This window comes from Microcaecilia unicolor, chromosome 6 (assembly GCF_901765095.1).
Source record: "Microcaecilia unicolor chromosome 6, aMicUni1.1, whole genome shotgun sequence".
Lineage (NCBI taxonomy): Eukaryota > Metazoa > Chordata > Amphibia > Gymnophiona > Siphonopidae > Microcaecilia > Microcaecilia unicolor.
The window spans coordinates 172410557-172434247 of NC_044036.1; the positions used below are offsets into that span (position 1 = coordinate 172410557).

At 44.1% G+C, this 23691-nt stretch overlaps 1 protein-coding gene across 3 annotated transcripts in view; it reads right to left on the reverse strand.

Annotated features, from left to right (window-relative positions):
* NOL8 (nucleolar protein 8) overlaps nt 1–23691 on the reverse strand; it is a 67176-nt gene that overhangs the window by 14308 nt on the left and 29177 nt on the right. For all 3 annotated transcript variants that reach the window (XM_030207110.1, XM_030207111.1, XM_030207112.1), the window contains 3 exons: nt 21405–21530; nt 15219–15309; nt 3915–4035 (listed from right to left, as the gene is read on the reverse strand). In XM_030207110.1, the coding sequence (XP_030062970.1) occupies nt 3915–4035; nt 15219–15309; nt 21405–21530 (338 nt within the window). The remainder of the gene's footprint in view (nt 1–3914; nt 4036–15218; nt 15310–21404; nt 21531–23691) is intronic.

The window sequence follows — 23691 nt, forward strand, 5'->3', positions numbered from 1 at the left end:
TTCTGGTCATTTAATTATTCTAATTGTGTTAGTCCCAGGATCTAGTTTTTGCTTTCTTGTCTTCTCTTAACTCTCTTTCCGGACCCTCCTCTCCATTTCTCATTTTTCTCTCTCCTTCTGTCTTCCTTTATACCCATTTCTAACATTTTAGCTTTCTTCAATTTAGTTTTCTGCCTATGTATCAGATTTCATTCATTCTTACTATCCAGCTTTCAATCTATCTACAAGTTTTCTCTCTTTCCCTCACCCTGACCCTCCCCTCTTATTCTCCAGTCTTTTACTAACTCTTACTTTGCCTCCTTCCATGTAGCATCTCCTTGCTCTCTTTCTGGCCCCTCCCATGCAGTATACCTCACCTCTCTTTTTCTGCCCTTTCCATTTAACATCTTATTTTTCTCTCTGCTCCCCTTCCATCCAGCATGTCTTCCCTCTTTCTGACCCCTCTCATGAAGTAATTCTCCCCCATCTTTCTCTTCCCTCTCCATATAACATCTTATTCTCTCTCTCTTTCTACCCCCTTCCATTCAGCACCTTCTCTCTCTCTCCCTCCAGCACCGTCATGTGGGTATAGCAATGCACTTCATGTCATATGGCGTTCCACATTCCTTATTTTCATTCGGTCTCCTGTAATCATAAGCATCTCAGTCTTTTAGCCTTTTGACCTATCAGCTGTTGGATTATTTTAGTCTGTTTTCACAATTATGAGATTTCACACATCTGGTATCGAAAGTATATCTTTAATTTTTTCCTTGCTCCTACATGGCGATTTGTGCATTTAAAAGCGTCCATAGGTTTTTTGTTTTTTTTTCTTAGCCCTTTTCACTCGGTACGTCTTTCTCGTATGATTAACGGCACATTTTTCAAGTCTTTTCACATCCCACTAGACTGCAGGTCTCAAGAACATTGTATCTAGCTTTTACCCTAATTGGGTATCCTTTTATTTAATTTTCAGTTTTTATTTCTTTCCCTATATCTTTTTACTCTCCCCTGACACACTTGCTTTATAACTGTCACATTGGCTGCACATTGGTTCTATGTTTTCTGGTTTATCATTTTTTTTCCGTTCAGCATTTCTTTCTCTGATGTGCTAAAATCCTAACTTTTTTGTTCTCTTCCCTCTCATAGACCATCTCCATTTTCATTGCGAATTTTAGGATTTCACCATTTGATGTTTTTATTCTGAGTTTGTACAAAGGTTAGTACAAAAAGGTTGATCTGTTTTTTTTACATATTTTTCTTTTATTCATATTTTTTTATTATTTGATTTTTCAAGATACACTCTAATTATCCTAGTACATTAATGACATTTTAGTATATACATCAGCTTATGGTATTTGTTCATAATGAACCAGTTGTATTTACGTATTTTTTCATTTATGTGTTTCTATATCAACGTATATTTTGTTATCTTTTACATAGATTGTGGTACTGTACATTGTATCATTTTCCCATATTATGGTTATAAGTCATAAAAGTCTTAATGTATATTTTATTTTTATTATATATATAGTTTCAGACTCCTGATGCAGGCCCTCAGGCCGAAATACAATGTTGTGTCGAGTCGTTTTTGATTTTTAACACAAAATATTGTGTGATCCAGTCTCTGGGACCCGTGGACGCTGTTCCCACTTTTCTTCTCGTTGTGAGCTACTCCTTGGGACTTTTTGAGTTCTCCACATACGTGGATTCTCTTTGGATTTCACTTTCAATCTAGTCATGATTTCTGTAGGATTTGTGCTAGTATTTTATAAAGCCAAATAGGGATTCAGTTATCGTATGGAAGAATCAGATGGGGGGGGGGGGGGGGGGGGGGGGGGGGGAGTGGTAGATTCACAAGGGAGAGCTCTGTAATCTCATCTGTTGTGTTTGCTTAGGGGGTGTTTTAGTAAGCTGTGGGCCAGTTGATTTCTACCATGAGCTAAAAATGCTACAGCGGCTTAGTAAAAGACACCCTTAGGGAATACCCCCTTCCTTCCTTATCGTTGAAGGAGAAAACAACAGCAGAAGAGAGGGTAGATTAGGGAACAGAGGAGCTTTTCTCTGTTCTGTCCTTCTCCAAGTTCACCCTCTTCCTGGGAGGGTGCCTGAAAGGGCTGGATGAGAACACTCCTGATGCTCTGCATCTGGAGTCTGAAAAGAACTGGTGTTAAGTATTTTCCGGGCCATTTCACTCCAAAATTAAGCCTGAACAGATAGCTGTCATTCTTGCACTGGAAATACAATACAATTTATATTCTGCTATTTACCCACCAAGGATCAGTGCGGATTAGTCTGAATAAAACTAGGCCATCACCAGGAAAAAGTACAAGAGGAGTGGCCTAGTGGTTAGGGTGGTGGATTCTGGTCCTGGGGAACTGAGGAACTGAGTTTGATTTCCACTTCAGGCACAGGCAGCTCCTTGTGACTCTGGGCAAGTCACTTAACCCTCCATTGCCCCAGGTACAAATAAGTACCTGTATATAATATGTAAACCGCATTGAGCCTGCCATGAGTGGGAAAGCGCGGGTTACAAATGTAACAAAAAAAAATTATATATTAACCCAAACTATATTATTTATATCAGTACTTTAGTTAAAAACTACATTCTTTGTTAATTGTACAGCGCTGCGTAAGCCTAGTAGCGCTTTAGAAATGTTAAATAGGAGTAGCAGTAGTAGTAAGTAAGTGGAGAATAGATGAGCCGTTAACAATCTACAAAATCTTAAATAAGATGTTACCACTCTCAGCTCCAAAGGAAGAGAATTCCAACATTGCACTAAGCAATATACAAAACTGGAGCTATGTAAGACTTGTATCTCAAATTTTTTACAGATGGAAATTGCAACAAAACGGTCATTATATCTAAGACAGCGAACTGATGTTCCCACAATAAATAACCTGGAACAAAACCATAAAATAATTTATGAATAAGAACACAAAGCTTAAATTTACAACTACGCTTCAACAGGAAGCCAATGAAGAGATTGTAACAAAGGAGTAACATGATCAAATTTATGTCCTCCACAGATCAATTTTGCAGCTGTGTTCTGCAAGGGGCCCTTTTTACTAAGCCACGTAAGAGTCTACGGTGCCAAAATGGAGTTACCGCCCAACTACCACGTGGCTCTTGTGGTAATTTCATTTTTGGCAAGCGTAGGTCATTACAGTCCGGTTACCGTACGAGTCTTCACCGCTAGGTCAATGGCTGGTGGTAAGGTCTCAGACCCAAAAAGGACGATTGGCAATTTTCATTTTGCCGCACGTCCATTTTCAGGAAAAAAAAAAGGAATTGTTTTACAGTTGTGCTAAAAAATGGATTCGCGTGCGTCCCAACCCGCGCCTACATTACCGCAAGTCATTTTTTAGCGCGCCTTTGTAAAAGGACCCCTAAACGTCTTATAGATGATTGAGAACAGCACCAATGCCTGAACCTGTAAATTAGTTTTACTCATCAGGCATTTTAATACGTTGGAGCTGTCTCAACCTGAAAAACATTTTCTTAATTGCAAAATTTGAATCTTCATAGTCAAATGGGGGTCCAAAAAATTCTGCAATACCTTTAGTGAAGTTTCCAGAAAAAAATTTGAGCCTTGAATATTCAAAATTGAACTAGAAAGGACCCAAGTAGGAGGAGATAAACACAAAATTTAAGTCTTAGCTGTATTTAGTTTGAACTTATAAGGCCCATTGTTCCTTAATCTCCAGATAGGTAGATAACATTAATGCTATCTTCAATTGCTTTTGTTAATGGAAATAGAATTGTTATATCATCTGCATACAAGTCAACACTATTTATTTTAACTGACTTAACCACCATTTTTCTGAAAAAAGGAACAACATTGGTCTTTTGGTGTTATCCAAAAACTTTTTCCATTCTTTTTAAAGACAAAAAAAAAAAAAGATCACTAAATATTATTCCAAAGCAGGAAACATACTTGAATTTCTTAGCTTTTGTTGTTTGTTTGACATGCATAAGACTTTGCAAAATTTCCAGATTTTTCTTTTTTTCTGCAGCAAGCTGTTCTTCTTCAGTTGTGATGTCATCCTTTCTTTCTTCTGAAAAGAACAAGCAGTTGGCATTTATGAAAGAGTTGCAAGTCTGAAGGTACACACAGCACGGGGCTCACAGCAGTTTGCATTTCAACACTAGGTTGTCCACAATGCAGGGTCCAGTCTAGTAACTCAGCAGCTGTGCTGAGAAAAACTCAAGCTAGATTCCTGGGCCTGGCTTCTGCTCCCCAGACCAGATGGGGATGAGAATACTGAAAAGGCAATATTTATTAAGGGTGTGTAGCGCAAAAATTTTCTTTTTGTCTCATTTAAGGGAGATTTCATTTTGTTGGGGTTTAAAAACTTTTCTTCTTTCAGGAGCAATATGGTAGAATTTACTACCTAGGGACTTAAGAGGAAGGTGTTATCACAATGAGTTTCACAAGTTGTTAGAGACATTCGCGTTTCAGAAATTAGTACTACGCAAGTCTTGAGTTGTTACAGAAATGTGTAATGTCCAATTCCTTGTCATTCCTTGCTTATTTATCAAGTTATGTGAGAGATAAAAATGCCATAACATAATGCTATAATGTAATGTAATCATTAGCAATCCTGTGCACCCTTTTGGAAAGAGTGAGCATTTTTCTGAAAGAGTGCAAACTATTAGGAAATAGTGTACTTCTACTAGATTCTGAAGGGCGCTGTGCTCTGTGGCTCTTGCCTAAGATCCATTGGTGAGTGAAAAACCAAATCGAACCAGCAACACAAACTAAACAGCAGAAATGCAGTGTAGTGGGCCCAAATGGAAAGAAGAGATGGAGCCATGGATTGAAGAAGCAAATTTTATTATTGGACCCAACATGGCCTGTGTTTCGGCTGAATGCCTGCGTCACAGGTCTATACATGAAAATGCAAAAAAGAAAATATGCAATGTAAAATTAATAAAAATACATGTAGGCAGATACTGTATTGTAAGGGCTTCTTTGAGCAACTCAAATCAGAACACCCAAGGAAAAATACTGCTGCAAAAAGAAGTGAACAACTACATATATCAAGATGTACTGAATAAAAATTCTGTTCACATTTGTTATCTCAAGATAAATTCACTGTTTTATAACATAAGTCATGAGGATAACCATTAGTATTTTAATTTAACAAAGATGCAATCATTTTTCTATATGTGGCTATTTCATATTACAATAAAAGTCATTGACTAACTCAAAGTGTCTGAGAATAGTCCCTTGAAAGGGAAAAAAATATTCAAACTAACAATTTCAAAGGCAGCATACATAAATCATAAACTACTGCCAACACAAAACATGAGCTCAACGGCAAATTCTGCATATCTACGAAATGCCTTTGAGCTCATGTTTTGCTGGGGGGTAACTTTTCACTTCTCTTTGCAGCAGTATTTTACTTTGGATGTTCTTCTGATTTGAATTGCTCAAGGAAGCCCTTACAAAACAGTATCTCTGTTTACATGTATTTTTTAGTAATTTTACATTACTGTTTTTATTTTAATTTTCTAACTTACATTACGTATATCACAAAAAGATTATCAAATTGTGAAAAAGAAAATGTTAGCAAATAGAAAAAAAAAAAAAAAAGAATTATACCAGACTGCAATATCAGGAAAAAAAAAAAAATCATACATCATTTACAGTAATAAGGTAACACATCCAGGCAAGAACAGAAACATCTTACAAAAAAACCCCCAGACCAAAACAAAACAAAAAAACCTCCGAAGCACATCAGCCTACTAGCAAACCTAGCCAGACCATTATACTTTAACCTTCAATTTCTCCTTAGCACACAGAAAGTCCAATAGCTGTTTGATATAAAAAAACAAATAACTACTAACCTCAAATATACTACATACACAAGGAAATTTTAAAACAAAATTTGTGCCTAAAGCTTGAACTCTTGGCTACAGAGCCAAGAATTCTTGGCAACATTTTTGTGTTATCTTAGATACATCAGGAAAAATATGTAATTTTGAACCCCCCCCCCCCCCCCAGCTCATTCATGAATCTGAAGAATAAGTGCAGAACAGCACTGCGGTCTGACTACAGAGTGAAGTACCACCAGTGTGGACCTCTGAGTCACCACCTCTAGGGAAGATTCCCAATGGAGGAGATACATGGTGCATAAATAACTAAGGCTTCTGGTGGCATTTTAAGCACTTCCTTAAAGTACTTTCTCAACATTTCCATTGGGGGGGGGGGGGGGGGGGGGGATTCAGAGGTGACTTGGGGAACTTCAAAATTCTTAAATTATTTTTTCTCTGCTGATTCTCCAAATATTCAATTTTCCAGTGTAAGGGTAACTTATCTCTAACCAAAATTATGTCCTAGTTTTTGCAAGGTTCCAAAATTTCCCCTCCAAGGTATCAATCCTGGTGGTATGTTCATCTATCATCTGGGATTGTTTCACAACTGCTCCAGAAACAAGACTTAAGTCTTCAGACTTATTAGAAAAGTTACTGAATGATGAGTTGAGAGTTTGTATTGCATCCCAGAGTGACTCGTATGTCACAGCCAGTCTTGAAATTTCCTTCACATCAAGTTCAGGAAGGTTCCCCCCCCCCCCCCCCACCAAGCAAAAGTTCTTTCACTCACAGTTTGTTGTAATTGAAAGAGATGTCCTCCAAATCCAAAGAATTCTTAGGCAGAGGGAAGGATGCTGCATCAGAGGATCCTCGGACAGATCAGGCACTGCAAAACCTCCCGCATTCTGTTCCTCTCCTGTAACCAATCTTCCTGGTTGCTAAGGAGTTGCTCTCTTGACAGGGCTGAAGGGAACCCCCGTCTATACTGTTGCTGGTGGGTGTTTTTGTCAATAGAACCAAGGGCAATGCAGGTTTGGCTGCTGATGGGGCTCTGAACTGCTTGGGGGTGGGGGGGGGGGGGGGGGGGTAATGCCAGCAGCAGAGGGACATGCCCTGGTTTTCTCCTTCCTCTTGCTCAGTCTGAAGCTAAAGGAATGCTCCGTATGGCAGCAGGAATTTGGAGGTAAGTGAGATACCTGTTTTCTTTTTAAAAATTTTCTTTTTTTTGTATTTTTATGTATAGACCCCTGATGCAGGCATTTAGCTGAAATGCAGGCCATGTCATGTCTAATAACAAAATTTGTTTCCTCCAATCCAAGGCTCTGCCTCTTGTTTCCATCTGGGCCCACTACACTGCATTTCTGCTGATAAGCATCAGCACAATCAAGGGGTGAGGTTATAAAACGAAAATGCCTTGGTTATTTGCAAATGAAGGCTCATGACACTAGATCCTCTCTCTTATACTGACTGAGATAGAAGGCTGATAAAAACAGACCCCCCCCCTCCAGATAAAAAATAAAATAATAAAAACCCAGCAAGCAATGTGCAATATTTCTTCCATTTGTGAAAGCAGTTTTATTAGCATTAAAATGGGAATAGTAACTCCTTCCTCCCCAGAAAGGAGAACAGGTAACTAGAAATTAATTCTAAGAAAATGGGGTTCCTCTACATAAATTCCTGAACATGTTCCAATAGAGACAGAAAGGCCATCAGCGCCATAGTGGAATAACATCTCATGTGTGAGATGACTACTGCAAGCAAGGTTGTTGTTTCTGTGATGGGCCAGCGAATGCTACATACCTGTAGAAGGTATTCTCCGAGGACAGCAGGCTGATTGTTCTCACTGATGGGTGACGTCCTCGGCAGCCCCCTCCATCGGAAAGTTTACTAGCAAAGGCCTTTGCTAGTCCTCGCGCGCCCATGCGCACCGCGCATGCGCGGCCGTCTTCCCGCCCGAAACCGGCTCGAGCCGGCCAGTCCAGTATGTAGCAAGACAATACACTTCAAGGGAAGACTCAACTCCAAAGGGGAGGCGGGCGGGTTTGTGAGAACAATCAGCCTGCTGTCCTCGGAGAATACCTTCTACAGGTATGTAGCATTCGCTTTCTCCGAGGACAAGCAGGCTGCTTGTTCTCACTGATGGGGTATCCCTAGCCCCCAGGCTCACTCAAAACAACAACCATGGTCAATTGGGCCTCGCAACGGCGAGGACATAACTGAGATTGACCTAAAAAATTTACCAACTAACTGAGAGTGTAGCCTGGAACAGAACAAACAGGGCCCTCGGGGGGTGGAGTTGGATCCTAAAGCCCAAACAGGTTCTGAAGAACTGACTGCCCGAACCGACTGTCGCGTCGGGTATCCTGCTGCAGGCAGTAATGAGATGTGAATGTGTGGACAGATGACCACGTCGCAGCTTTGCAAATTTCTTCAATGGAGGCTGACTTCAAGTGGGCTACAGACGCAGCCATGGCTCTAACATTATGAGCCGTGACATGACCCTCAAGAGCCAGCCCCGCCTGGGCGTAAGTGAAGGAAATGCAATCTGCTAGCCAATTGGATATGGTGCGTTTCCCTACAGCCACTCCCCTCCTATTGGGATCAAAAGAAACAAACAATTGGGCGGACTGTCTGTGGGGCTGTGTCCGCTCCAGGTAGAAGGCCAATGCTCTCTTGCAGTCCAATGTGTGCAGCTGACGTTCAGCAGGGCAGGAATGAGGACGGGGAAAGAATGTTGGCAAGACAATTGACTGGTTCAGATGGAACTCCGACACAACCTTTGGCAAGAACTTAGGGTGAGTGCGGAGGACTACTCTGTTATGATGAAATTTGGTGTAAGGGGCCTGGGCTACCAGGGCCTGAAGCTCACTGACTCTACGAGCTGAAGTAACTGCCACCAAAAAAATGACCTTCCAGGTCAAGTACTTCAGATGGCAGGAGTTCAGTGGCTCAAAAGGAGGTTTCATCAGCTGGGTGAGAACGACATTGAGATCCCATGACACTGTAGGAGGCTTGACAGGGGGCTTTGACAAAAGCAAGCCTCTCATGAAGCGAACAACTAAAGGCTGTCCTGAGATCGGCTTACCTTCCACATGGTAATGGTAAGCACTGATTGCACTAAAGTGAACCCTTACAGAGTTGGTCTTGAGACCAGACTCAGACAAGTGCAGAAGGTATTCAAGCAGGGTCTGTGTAGGACAAGAGCGAGGATCTAGGGCCTTGCTGTCACACCAGACGGCAAACCTCCTCCAATGGAAGAAGTAACTTCTCTTAGTGGAATCTTTCCTGGAAGCAAGCAAGATGCGGGAGACACCCTCGGACAGACCCAAAGAGGCAAAGTCTACGCCCTCAACATCCAGGCTGTAAGAGCCAGCGACTGGAGGCTGGGATGCAGAAGTGCCCCTTCGTCCTGTGTGATGAGGGTCGGAAAACACTCCAATCTCCACGGTTCTTCGGAGGACAACTCCAGAAGAAGAGGGAACCAGATCTGACGCGGCCAAAAAGGAGCAATCAGAATCATGGTGCCTCGGTCTTGCTTGAGTTTCAACAAAGTCTTCCCCACCAGAGGTATGGGAGGATAAGCATACAGCAGGCCCTCCCCCCAGTCCAGGAGGAAGGCATCCGATGCCAGTCTGCCGTGGGCCTGAAGCCTGGAACAGAACTGAGGGACTTTGTGGTTCACTCGAGATGCGAAGAGATCTACCAAGGGGGTGCCCCACACCTGGAAGATCTGTCGTACCACATGGGAATTGAGCGACCACTCGTGAGGTTGCATAATCCTGCTCAACCTGTCGGCCAGACTGTTGTTTACGCCTGCCAGATATGTGGCTTGGAGCCCCATGCCGTGACGGCGAGCCCAGAGCCACATGCTGACGGCTTCCTGACACAGGGGGCGAGATCCGGTGCCCCCCTGCTTGTTGACATAGTACATGGCAACCTGGTTGTCTGTCTGAATTTGGATAATTTGGTGGGACAGCCGATCTCTGAAAGCCTTCAGAGCGTTCCAGATCGCTCGTAACTCCAGGAGATTGATCTGCAGATCGCGTTCCTGGAGGGACCAGCTTCCTTGGGTGTGAAGCCCATCGACATGAGCTCCCCATCCCAGGAGGGACGCATCCGTGGTCAGCACCCTTTGTGGCTGAGGAATTTGGAAGGGACGTCCCAGAGTCAAATTGGAGCAAATCGTCCACCAATATAGGGATTTGAGAAAACTCGTGGACAGGTGGATCACGTCCTCTAGACCCCCAGCGGCCTGATACCACTGGGAGGCTAGGGTCCATTGAGCAGATCTCATGTGAAGACGGGCCATGGGCGTCACATGAACTGTGGAGGCCATGTGGCCCAGCAATCTCAACATCTGCCGAGCTGTGATCTGCTGGGACGCTCGCACCCGCGAGACGAGGGACAACAAGTTGGTGGCTCTCGTCTCTGGGAGATAGGCGCGAGCCGTCCGAGAATCCAGCAGAGCTCCTATGAATTCGAGTCTCTGCACTGGGAGAAGATGGGACTTATAATTTATCACAAACCCCAGTAGCTCCAGGAGGCGAATAGTCATCTGCATGGACTGCAGGGCTCCTGCCGCGGATGTGCTCTTCACCAGCCAATCGTCGAGATATGGGAACACGTGCACCCCCAGCCTGCGAAGTGCCGCTGCTACTACAGCCAAGCACTTTGTGAACACCCTGGGCGCAGAGGCGAGCCCAAAGGGTAGCACACAGTACTGGAAGTGGCGTGTGCCCAGCTGAAATCGCAGATACTGTCTGTGAGCTGGCAGTATCGGGATGTGAGTGTAGGCATCCTTCAAGTCCAGAGAGCATAGCCAATCGTTTTGCTGAATCATGGGGAGGAGGGTGCCCAGGGAAAGCATCCTGAACTTTTCTTTTACGAGATATTTGTTCAGGGCCCTTAGGTCTAGGATGGGACGCATCCCCCCTGTTTTCTTTTCCACGAGGAAGTACCTGGAATAGAATCCCAGCCCTTCCTGCCCGGATGGCACAGGCTCGACCGCATTGGCGCTGAGAAGGGCGGAGAGTTCCTCTGCAAGTACCTGCTTGTGCTGGAAGCTGTAAGACTGAGCTCCCGGTGGACAATTTGGAGGTTTTGAGGCCAAATTGAGGGTGTATCCTTGCCGGACTATTTGCAGAACCCACTGATCGGAGGTTATGAGAGGCCACCTTTGGTGAAAAGCTATCAACCTCCCCCCGACCGGCAGGTCGCCCGGCACTGACACTTGGATGTCGGCTATGCCCTGCTGGAGCCAGTCAAAAGCTCGCCCCTTGCTTTTGCTGGGGAGCCGCGGGGCCTTGCTGAGGCGCACGCTGCTGACGAGAGCGAGCGCGCTGGGGCTTAGCCTGGGCCGCAGGCTGTCGGGAAGGAGGATTGTACCTACGCTTACCAGAAGCATAGGGACCAGTCTTCCTTCCCCCGAAAAATCTTCTACCTGTAGAGGTAGATGCTGAAGGCTGCCGGCGGGAGAACTTGTCGAATGCGGTGTCCCGCTGGTGGAGAGACTCTACCACCTGCTCGACTTTTTCCCCAAAAATGTTGTCCGCACGGCAAGGCGAGTCCGCAATCCGCTGCTGGATTCTATTCTCCAGGTCGGCGGCACACAGCCATGAGAGCCTGCGCATCACCACACCTTGAGCAGCGGCCCTGGACGCAACATCAAAAGTGTCATAAACTCCTCTGGCCAGGAATTTTCTGCACGCCTTCAGCTGCCTGACCACCTCCTGAAAAGGCTTGGCTTGCTCAGGGGGAAGAGCATCAACCAAGCCCGCCAACTGCCGCACATTGTTCCGCATGTGTATGCTCGTGTAGAGCTGGTAGGACTGGATCTTGGCCACGAGCATAGAAGAATGGTAGGCCTTCCTCCCAAAGGAGTCTAAGGTTCTAGGGTCTTTGCCCGGGGGCGCCGAAGCATGCTCCCTAGAACTCTTAGCCTTCTTTAGGGCCAAATCCACAACTCCAGAGTCATGAGGCAACTGAGTGCGCATCAGCTCTGGGTCCCCATGGATCCGGTACTGGGACTCGATCTTCTTGGGAATGTGGGGATTACTTAATGGCTTGGTCCAGTTCGCAAGCAATGTCTTTTTCAGGACATGGTGCAAGGGAACAGTGGACGCTTCCTTAGGTGGAGAAGGATAGTCCAGGAGCTCAAACATTTCAGCCCTGGGATCGTCCTCCACAACCACCGGGAAGGGGATGGCCGTAGACATCTCCCGGACAAAGGAAGCGAAAGACAGACTCTCAGGAGGAGAAAGCTGCCTTTCAGGAGAGGGAGTGGGATCAGAAGGAAGACCCCCAGACTCCTCGTCAGAGAAATATCTGGGGTCTTCTTCGTCCTCCCATGAGGCCTCACCCTCGGTGTCAGACACAAGTTCACGGACCTGTGTCTGCAACCTCGCCCGGTTCGACTCCGTGGAGCCACGTCCACGATGGGGGCGTCGAGAGGTAGACTCCCTCGCCCGCATCGGTGAAGCTCCCTCCGCCGACGTAGTCGGGGAGCCTTCCTGGGAGGTGGCCGCGGTCGGCACCGCACGCGGTACCGACGTCGGGGACCTCAACCTGGGCGATGGACCAGCCGGCGCCACGCTCGACGGTACCGGAGGCGCAAGCACCGCCGGTACCGGAGGGGTAGGGCGCAACAGCTCTCCCAGAATCTCTGGGAGAACGGCCCGGAGGCTCTCGTTCAGAGTGGCTGCAGAAAAAGGCTGAGAGGTCGATGCAGGCGTCGACGTCAGAACCTGTTCCGGGCGAGGAGGCTGTTCCGGGCTGTCCAGAGTGGAGCGCATCGACACCTCCTGAACAGAGGGTGAGCGGTCCTCTCGGTGCCGATGCCTGCTGGGTGCCGACTCCCTCGGCGACCCAGAGCTCTCGGTGCCGACACGGGGAGGAGACCGGTGTCGATGCTTCTTCGACTTCTTCCGAAGCATGTCACCGGAGCTCCCCGGCACCGACGAGGAGGACGTAGAATCCATCCGTCGCTTCCTCGGGGCCGAGACCGAAGAGGGTCGATCCCGGGGGGGCTGTACCGCAGGAGCCCTCAGGGTAGGAGGAGACCCACCCGAAGGCTCACCGCCACCAGCAGGGGAATGGACAGCCCTCACCTGCACTCCTGACGATGCACCTCCGTCCGACGACATCAGCAGACGAAGTCTCGGTACCACCGACGTCGATGCAGTCGCCCGATGCCTTGGCGCCGATGCAGAGGTCCTATGCCTCGATGCAGTCGATGGAGCAGCAGCCAAGGAAGATGGTCCGGACGCTGACGACGTCGATGCACTCGATGCCTCCGGTGCCGATGCCGACGAAGAGCCCGAGAACAAAACGTTCCACTGGGCTAATCTCGCTACCTGAGTCCGCCTTTGTAACAGGGAACACAGACTGCAGTTCTGAGGGCGGTGCTGGGCCCCTAGACACTGAAGACACGCAGAGTGCCTATCAGTGAGCGAGATTACCCGGGCGCACTGGGTGCACTTCTTGAAGCCGCTGGAAGGCTTCGATGTCATGGGCGGAAAAATCACGCCGGCGAAATCAAAGGCCGAAATGGCGAAAATTGAAGCACCAAAATTTAAAGGGAGAAAAATCTCGACCGAGGCCAAACTAGGCCTACCCCGACAACGAAAGAAAACTTACGGGGCAAAAGTTTAGAAAATTACGGGAAGGGCAGAAAACCCGAAAGGGTCTTCCGGAACACTTCCGGAGCGCTTCCCGAACTTTTTCAACGAAAAACAAGGAAAAAACACGTCGAAAAGGACGCGCGAGGTCGACTCTCTGGGGCACGAACGGCGTAACACGACCATACCGAGCGCGGACGAAAGAAGACTGGCCGGCTCGAGCCGGTTTCGGGCGGGAAGACGGCCGCGCATGGGCGCGTGAGGACTAGCAAAGGCCTTTGCTAGTAAACTTTCCGATGGAGGGGGCTGCCGAGGACGTCACCCATCAGTGAGAACAAGCAGCCTGCTTGTCCTCGGAGAATTAACGTTATAGTACCGTGTTTCCCCGAAAATAAGACACTGTCTTATATTAATTTTTGCCCCCCAAAATGCGCTAGGTCTTATTTTCAGGGGCTGTCTTATTTTTCGGGGAAACATTGGGGGGTTGGCCTGCCCCCCCCGCCCTCCGTCGCTCCCGGAACTAACCTTAAACACCTCCTTTCACCTTCGCAGCAAGCAGCAGCAGGGCAGGCCACTCCTTCCTTCCGTGTCCCGCCCTCGCCTGACGTAACGTCAGGACTGCTTCTATTTGGAACTGAACTACTGTTTATTGTGCACTGGATAAAGAGCCCAGACTGGAGCTGACTGTGAGCCTGTATTGAATCCTGGTATGTGCTGATAGCCTACTGCTTAAAGGGGACTATTTGCCACACACTTTCAGGTGGCTTACATGTGCTTAAGATTGAAGGTGAATGTTGCTGCTGGAATTGTGTGTATCAGGTCTACTAGAAACCTGCATGGAATAAAGTCCTTAAGATTGAAGTTGCTGGTGGACATTTATTTCTGGACTGTACCAGGAGCCTGTGGCTGAAGGAGATTGTTCTATCCTTGGCTGCACTTAGAGGTACCTAGTTACAAGGTACAAAAACCAAGACTGTGAGATAATACCTGCTTATATCTGGATTGTAAGCCACACTGAGCCTGAACTCTGTTTGGGATAATGTGGGGTACAAATGTCATTACATAAAAATAAAAAATAAAAATAAGACTGTGTGACCACTTCTCCCCCAGATATCTAGAAATGGTAGTTCAGTCTCTGCTTATCTCAACACTGCAATGCACTTGGAACACTCCCACCCAGCTTAGACGGGACAGTGATCATGGATGCAATCCCCTCCATGCTCCTAAGAATGCTCTTGCAGTTGCTGAAAAACAGCCTCAATGTCAGCACTATAACCTTTTGAATCTATGCTACATCACCACTGAGACACATGGCAGATTAAAAGCAGGGACAGGGAAGCCTGCATCCATACCACTTTAGACTCTGAGCCCATTAGATTTCAAGAAGTAAATAGGATTGCAAATCCAAGACCACCAAAATTGAAGCGCATTTCTATTTGAGCCAGTACAGAACTAATTTCCTGGTATGGGGTAAGGAAGCACTACACTGGTGCTCTCTTTTTAGGACTGAGATCATGTCACTCTGTGGACAAGATTCCATGGAACTTTTCACAATAGCAGGAATGCAAATTCCATACAATGGTTAAACTCTAAAACAAATTTGGTGGTACACTAGCTAACAAAATTTCCCCTACAGAAACAACCTAATTAAGCTCAGTAAAAAACTGTTTTTGACACTGAGTTTTGCATCTTCAATAAAGGAATGTAACACACAATACTGTACTAACACCACCGTTACAATCGTAAACATTCAAAAACATATTTGATCACAAGGTTTCAAACATTAGCAAGAAAAGCACCTTTACCTGCGTCGTTATCTTCGCTGCCACTTTCAAGGAATCGGGAATCCATTCGGAAACGATCATCTGTGCCAAACCGAGACTGTAAGTGCAGAAGCTATATCCACAGAAGCACCACAAAGAAACAAGAGACATTGAAGACAATTTTTATTTTATTGCTCTTCTAAATGGAAGAAACTGTGGGGTCAATATTTAGCAGCCTGCGCCACACTTAAAAGAAAACTGGATGAGTTATCTGGTCATCTTTAAGTGGGGTTTCATCTACATTATGCAATCAAATTGGACCACTGAATATGAAGTCCTAAACTTAACTGGATAAGTTATCTAGTTAAGTCAGGACAGCCTTATATGTGGTCCAATTTGACTGCAGGTGCTGAACTCTGGTGCTATCAGGTTAGCTTCTGCCCCCCCCCACGACTATGCACTCTCTCAGCCGCACCTTATGTTATACTAGTGGACTCACAAACCCAACCCTAGCAGTTGGTGCTCTCTTTGCACTGTGGCAGCATCAGTTAGTCCCAACAAGTGCGAACAGAGGATGGGGAACTAATTTCAACAGCTGGCATTCACAGGGAATGTAATCAAGATAGAGACAACTCAACACATGAACCACCTAGAGCTCAGAGCAATCTTCTATGCCCTAAGATTTGTTTTCTTTACCACCTTCATTCTGTACTTATTCAGACAGACAACCAAATGGAATGTTTTATGTGAACAAAACAATGGAGCATAGGCTCTCTGTACTTTTGCTACAGCTAATCACATTCAGATGCAGGCAACCTACATCCCCAATACAAAGAATCAGATAGCAGGGTGTTTTGTCCTCATGAATTGCATGCAACTCTTCTGAGTTCTCTCTTTTAAGGAGAAACATGAACTTAACCTTTTTGCCAGCAAAGAAAATGCAAAGCTTTCTGACTAATTGTTAGATTCTTCCTTTTCCCCTACAAGTAGCTCTGGATACTCTGGTGATTCCATGGACCCGATTATTGTTCTACACTTACCCTCCCAATTTAGAGGCCGATCAAACCAAGTTTTTCGGTTTCAAATGAAACAGAATCTGTGGCCAAAATTCACTGCAAGTACGCTCCTGCCCTGGTTAGTCTACCAGACCAGAGTTTAAGGTAGGCTCAAGGATGGAGTGAGTGGGGGGCCTCTTCAAATTTGAGATGGAGGGAGGGGGAGACAGAGGCACAGAAAGCGCTCCTCCGAGGAGAGGGGAGAGGACACAGCCCAAAGTTTAATTTGCAGCTGAAAATGCACTGGCTGAATATGGACTTCAGGCCAGTTTAGTGCCGAAACCGAAATTCGGTCAGCTTCCACTCCGATTCCTTTCATATTAAGAGTTCTGCACAAGTTCCAGCAAATCCGAACAATCCCACAGTACCCTACTGGCCTTGACAAAACTGGTTCCCTCTTCTCATAAACTTAGCAGTTCTACTTCCTTGCAAACTGTTCCAATTCTCACAGCCAGTAACTTAATAGGAGGGCCATCTTCTTCATCCAGATTTGAAATCTCTAGTCTTCAGCCTGGAAATTGAGCAAGCTCTAGTTTCTGTTCTGTGTTTCACAGAGTCCATCCAGGACATTCTTATAGCTGCTCAGAAACTTTCCACTAGATAAAACACATGCTTTCAAGTGGAGGAGATTTTCAATCCAGTGTTTTACCAATGGTCACAACCTCATCTTATATCCTCTTCCTATTACATTAACGTATCTATACCATTTATATCATCCTGGCCTTCAAACCACTTCTATTAGTGTATACCTCAGTGTGCTGTCCACTTATGCCCCTGTGCATAACCAACCATTCAGCATCACAATTGCATATGGTCGCATGTTTCATGAAATGTCTGATTCATGTAAAGCCACCACTGTAAAAACCCCTTGTTCCATGGGACCTAAATTTAGTGCTTTGCTTACTTCACTTATGTTGCATCTTTTAGGGGCCCTTTTACAAAGGCATTAGAGGGCTGGCTAACACGTGGGTAGCGTGTGCCAAATTGGAATTACAGCCAAGCTAGTGCATACGCCTGGCGGTAATTCTGAGTCTGGTGTGTGCCGAATCCCGTGGCAGAAAATAATTTTCCATTATGGGGTGTTCCCAGTGGTAATCAGCAGTTGGCGCGCGCTGTATGGTTACCATGCTGATAGCGCGTGACCCTTACCGCTAGGTCTATGAGTGGTGGTAAGGGCTCAAGCCATAAATAGGTGCTTGCTAGTTTTAATTTTAGCGTACGCCCATTTCCCGGCCCATAAAAAAAGCCCTTATTCCCAGCTACACTTAAAAAAAAAAAAAAAAAAGGCGGGGTGTGCGCCCAAAACATATGCCCACATTATCAGAGGCCACTTTTTACCACAGCTTTGTAAAAAGGTCCCCTTAAGTTCCTAACCTTGAACATACTTTTCCTTGAAGCAATTACTTCAGCTAGAAGAGTAGTGAATCTCAAGCATTAGTAACATACACATCCTACATGAAATTCCATCATTACAAGTTTGTTCTTTGGACACATGCCAAGTTATTGTCTAAAGTGGCAATGCCTTTTCACTTCAGCGAAGAAACAGCGCTTTCCACCTTCTCTTCAAAACTGTTCAAATCCTCATGAGAATTCCACCAAACTCTAAACTGTCAATGGATTCTTGCCTGTTACCTGAAGAGAGCTGAATCATTTAGAAAATCTACTAAACTTTTCATCTCAAAAACACAAAAAACCCCAAGTTGGCTTGCTTCACGTGTACAATTATGCTATGCATAAGCAAATGTGCCTCTCAGCTCCAAAGTCAAATCTTACTTAATTACAGCAACCACAGTAACAGTACCTTCTTAGTCTGCCTTCCTGAATACCACTTGCAAAGCAGCTACATGGTTTATCTTCATACTTTTACTGCATATTGTGTTTGAACTAGTGGACCAAGCTTCAGCACAGGACAGTACTTTTGGTCATGCAGTGCTGGTCAATCTGTCTCTATGAACTGACAACTCTTGCAATCAACTATGTGGACTACTCAAATGATGAGGACAATATAAAACTTGGGCAGCCCTAAGCTTGGGTGCCACCCATTTGTGTGCCTGACTCAAACCTGCTTCTTGATGGAAAAAACAATTGTGCCCCTTGTAACAGATGTTTTCCATAGACTGCAGGGCTGACAAAAGGACACAATCTCACCCACTTCTCCAATAGTTTTTCTTTTCTTTCTATAGCTTTAGCACAGTTGGATGGGGAAGGGCTGTTCATGCTCAGAATTCTACACTAAGTTCTGAGCTTTGGGAGAGAATTTCTGCCCCATTGCCGTTGGATGACGTCACCCACTTGTGTGTCTGTATCTATCCTGCTGCCTACAGAAAAAAAACTGTTACAGGTCAGCACCTTTTATATATTCTGAGGACAGTAGCAGGGGTTACATCATTTTTCAGGTCAAAAGTTTTGTTACCATTTGAAGGGATAATAAAAAGCTTGTGGATAAGAAATAAAAGTTATTTGATATACTATCTTTCTGTGGTACAACCAAAGTGGTGTACAAAATATATACAGATGAATTTATTCACCACAAAAGCTTAAAACAGTTTTAAAAAATTTGTGGTGAATAAATTCATCTTTTTATGTAAGATTTTTTGGCGATTCGCTTCTTTTTTATCCTGTTCTGGATTTTGTAAATTGACTGCCTACTTGTTTTCTTGGACAAAATATATAAAGTACAGTCTTGATTATCCAACAACTGATCCGACAGACCCCCGATGAAGTCATCGCGTCACTGTTAAGCGTGCGGCTTCTCTTCCTGTTTTCCTGCTTCACAAGCTGCAAGGAAGCCATGTTTGATCTGAGACCGTGCTTCTCAGCAAGGGAACCATACTTTGCAGCAGGTACTCCTTCATGCACTCCTCATCGTTGTTAAGAAGTGCGCAGCTTCTCTTCCAGTTTTTCAATACTGCAGTCTATGTGCAGTAATTTTTGGACCTGGGACCTTGCTTTTTCAGCGAGGGAACTGTTTTTGATTTGAAATCATGCTTCTCTTCAAGAGAACCATAATTTTTGGACCTGGGACCCCGCTTTTGCAGTGTGGGAACTGTTTTGATTACTTCTATGAAAGGGAACCATAATTTCTGGACCTGGGACTCGCTTTTGCAGTGAGGGAACTGTTTTTGATTCGAGACCATGATTCAATGCAGTAATTTTTGGATCTAGCACCCCACTTTTTTAGCGAGGGAACTGTTTCTGATCCGAGACGCTGCTTCTAACAATGCTTGTTTGGGCACTGGATGATGGTAAAGGAAATGCTAAAGAAAGTGAACATTAAAGACGTTTTGAACTGAGACCTTGCTTTTCCTGCCAGGGAATCATTTTTGATCTGAGACCATGTAGAAACGGAATCATGGTAAGATTCTTATGTACAATGAGTTTTATGCAGTAATGTAATGTACACCTATTCCCATTTGTTCATTTACATTTACAGCACTTTCTTTATTCTTATTCTCACTCTTAGATTGTTTTGCCTTTGAACTGGAGTGTGGAAAGTTTCCAGTTTCAGTTCTGCTGTCTTGATGTCTGCTTTATACTGTCATTGACTGGAGAAGACAAAGAAGTGAAGTCTGTTTGGTTCCGTATTTCTGCTCACATTGCCTGCTATAGAAGACAACTTTAGTGAGGCTGAACATGAAGTAGATAAATATGGTTCCCTTGTTCGGTTCTGTATTTTTGTTCACACTGTCTCTGTACAACTGCTGTTTTGAGCAATACTGTACTGTATTGTGAAATATACTGAATAATTGTGCTCAAATTGCTTGCTGTACAAGAAGCACAAACATGCTTTATACAATTTTTTTCTTTGTTTAGTGTTAATAAACAATATTTTAAATACATATACCCGATGCCTGTTATTCATGCATAAAGTATGTTTCCATGCATTTTTTAAGGGGTTAGCATTGTTTTCCTTATTATCCTCCTCTACTCCAGTATAATTTGTCATGTGCTGCACTGTATTTAGCTTCTTCACTAAAGAATATGATGCTCCCTTTCACCTAATCATTCACAATTTAATTTTACCTTCACATATGTTTAAAAAAAAAAAAAAAAAAGGAACGTTTTCTTTTACCACAATAATCCGCTCTGTTTTATATTTTTACTATTTGTGGAGGTCACGTGATGCTAGGCGACGGGGAGGACGCCGCTCGTTAGAGCTCTGGGTACCCTCGGATAACAACTTCCCCTAGCGCAGTCTAAAATCACTACAAACCCCACAAAAAGTAAGGGAAGAGGCCGGAACACTCACGCAGTAAGCAGCTGCAACGCCAATCCGAAATACGGTCGGAATGGCCGCAAAAACAACTCGGAAAGAGGGAGCCCGGAGCCGCGTGGGAGAGAGCAAGATGGCGGAGGCTAGCGTGACTGGCGAGTCCGTGAGTTCAGCCTGGGCGGCAGAGATAACAGCAGAGGTCTCAGCCCTGCTAGAAGTATCTGTAGACCGAAAGCTTCAGAAAATATCTGATCAGATTGGGCAGATGGACGAAAAGCTGGAAAGTCTGCACACCGATTTGACGGGATTTCAACAGCGGATGTCAGATGTAGAGGACCACTGTCAGCAATACGAAACCCAGCAAAAAGACATGAAAGACCGGCTGGAAAAGTTGGAAGCAAAAGTCGAGGATCTGAAAAACAGATCGCGACGGAATAATCTCAGGCTGATCGGTTTGCCAGAGTCGATACGAGAGGTGGAGTTGGCTGGGTTTCTGGAGTCATGGCTGCCCAAAGTGTTGAATATACCGAAGCTGGAGAAGGCGTTGAAGATAGAGCGGCCACACAGATTGGGGAGAGCAGGACAGAACACGGACAGACCAAGAGTGGTAATTTGTAAAATACTCAATTATGCACATAAACAAGAAATATTGAGGGAATGGAGATATTTTTACTATTTGTGGCTCTTTTCTGTTGTCAGTCTAAGCAGTACCAGAATACTCACTTTTCTGGTTCTCAGATCAAAAGATGCCACAAATCTCATGGCACGTCATTTACCTACGTTACACTCTTTTAACTAGTGCTGGAGCTTAGTTTGTATTCAACTTAAAAGATGAAAGAGGAAAAATCCTCAGAGCACTGAGTAAGAAACACATTTTATGCACCTATGTACTACTTTGACAAAACATACAAAATGTTAGGTCAATAAAAGGTCATGAATCTTCTATTTCAGCTTACTGACCTTCTCTCCAGCTTTGCCTTCGAACTGGGTTTTAATTCTGAACCTCTTGACATCATCAGCATCTGAAGCATCATCCTCATCTTCGCTGTCGTCAAAAAGCTTTCCAGATCTTTTAGTGGCAAACTCCTTAGAAGTACATAAAAACAATTAGAGTTAACAGAAAAATAAAGCATATGTTTTGTTAAATTAATGGTATCACTTGAACCCCTAGTGTCGCATGACTCTGCAGCTGTGTTACGCACATCAAGTATCTGTGGAGTAAAGGAGCAGCACACTCTTATGTGATCTACATGTAGGTGTGTTCAGGAGTGCAATTTGGGCAGAGCACAGCCAGAGCTGTGATTAATGCAAGTTGTTTATAAAAATATACTTGTACATGTGTACTTTGTGTGCATAGGCGGTCGATGGCCCAACTGTTTGGGGAGGCTAAAGGGGGTGGGGCTTACATCCACAATTGTCTGACAACACACAGAAAAAAAATAAGTAAAAATAAAATAATCACAATTAATACCTTTTATTAAATTTAGATATTAGATATGTATCATATGTCAAAGAATAAAGTGGTTGCTCAAAGCATATACTAACTACAATCGCTCAACTGCAAAATACTATGCACAACTTTGTGCAAAAACACACTCAAAACCTTACTGTACCATAAATATTACATTAGGCAGACCCTAATACACCAATATACCACCCATACGTAAAATGCAGACTGTCAACAATATGAAACAAGGGATCATAATATCACAATTCTCATGTAGAGCCACAAAACACCCTTTTAGGGTGGATAGTGTTCACAATGAGCTCCTTTTATTAACGACCATATGTAGATCCTTCAAGAGTAGTGTGTCATGATTTAGGCTCTACACCTTTTCTGATGTTTTGGTGCCACCTCAGTAAAGCCAACACACAATCTCTCCACTGCAAAACACTATACACAAACTTGTGCAAAAACACGCTCATAACCTTACCAAACCATAACAGCACTAATTCCAAGGACAGGACGAGCTACAACCTTATGCGTGGAAAGGCAGCACTATAATTACACCGGGCTCTAAAACACCAGTACACAACCTAGTGAAACAAAAACAAAAAGGGCTGCAAATACTACAGGCTAGCAGAATACTGCATCTTGATCACACATGAAAAACACATGACAACAGATATGAAGGCAAAATACTGAACTGGAAAGTTACCTCAAGAAGTCAGACTCTGTGGCTATGTTCCACTAATGTTAAACAATTAACTGGATTTCTTGAAAGGATTATATAAACGTAGGATGCAGGACTAGGGACACAAACATATACTTATTTATCCAATATCACAATTCCTCATGTACTGCCACAAAACAACTTTTTTAGGGTGGATAGTGTTCCTTTTATTATCGACCAGATAGAGAAGAGTTTTCAGTTTTGGCACAGTATAAGTCATCATAAGAACAAAATATAAGAAAACAAATGGACTGCATTAGGGGCCTCTTATACCGGGCGCCTATGTTTGTGTGTGAATATCATGTCTGTAACTTCAATCTAGATGTGATTTCTGCTGTTTTGCCCCTAACATATTACAAAAACACATTGATGTCTACATGTTATAAAAAAAAGACTAAAATAGGCACAGCCAACCAAAGAGCAGGGCTCCACAGACTCACCTACCTCTGCTGGGAGACTGAGAAATACTGAGGTCAGGGTTGCACAGCCTTTTATACAGGTGTCACTACTCAATTCTCAGTCTCCCTCTGCTGGTAGGAGTGCATATTACACACTCGTCGGGAATGGTCTGGAGCAGACAATATACGGAATATAAATTCCTGTAAATATTGCTTCAATCAGCTTATTCAGTGCATGCTAGTTACTACAAAATGCCCAGTAGACTACAACGAAAAACATATTTCCACATCTCAGTAAGGGCTCCAATTCTCTATATTTGCTATCTTATGTGATATATGTTGTCATCATCATCTGCTATAATAATAATAATCTATACAATATGCTCGGATTGGGTAAATGGTGCCTGTCAGGGTTCAAACCTAAACAGGCTGAAAGGCTTAAGACTCACACCAAACCAATCAATTATAAGTCTAAACTTGTTTTACTGTGAATATGGAGGAAAAGACTTCAGTATTGCTTATGCCTACAAAGATATTTTATTAGGCATACAGCCAATTACCATTATTAGTAAAAAAAAAAAAAAAAACTTCTCCCTTCTTTCTTTCATATATTTCTTCTTTTATTGCATTTTATAAATCAAACTCTTTCTTTATATTCATTTAATTATAATAATT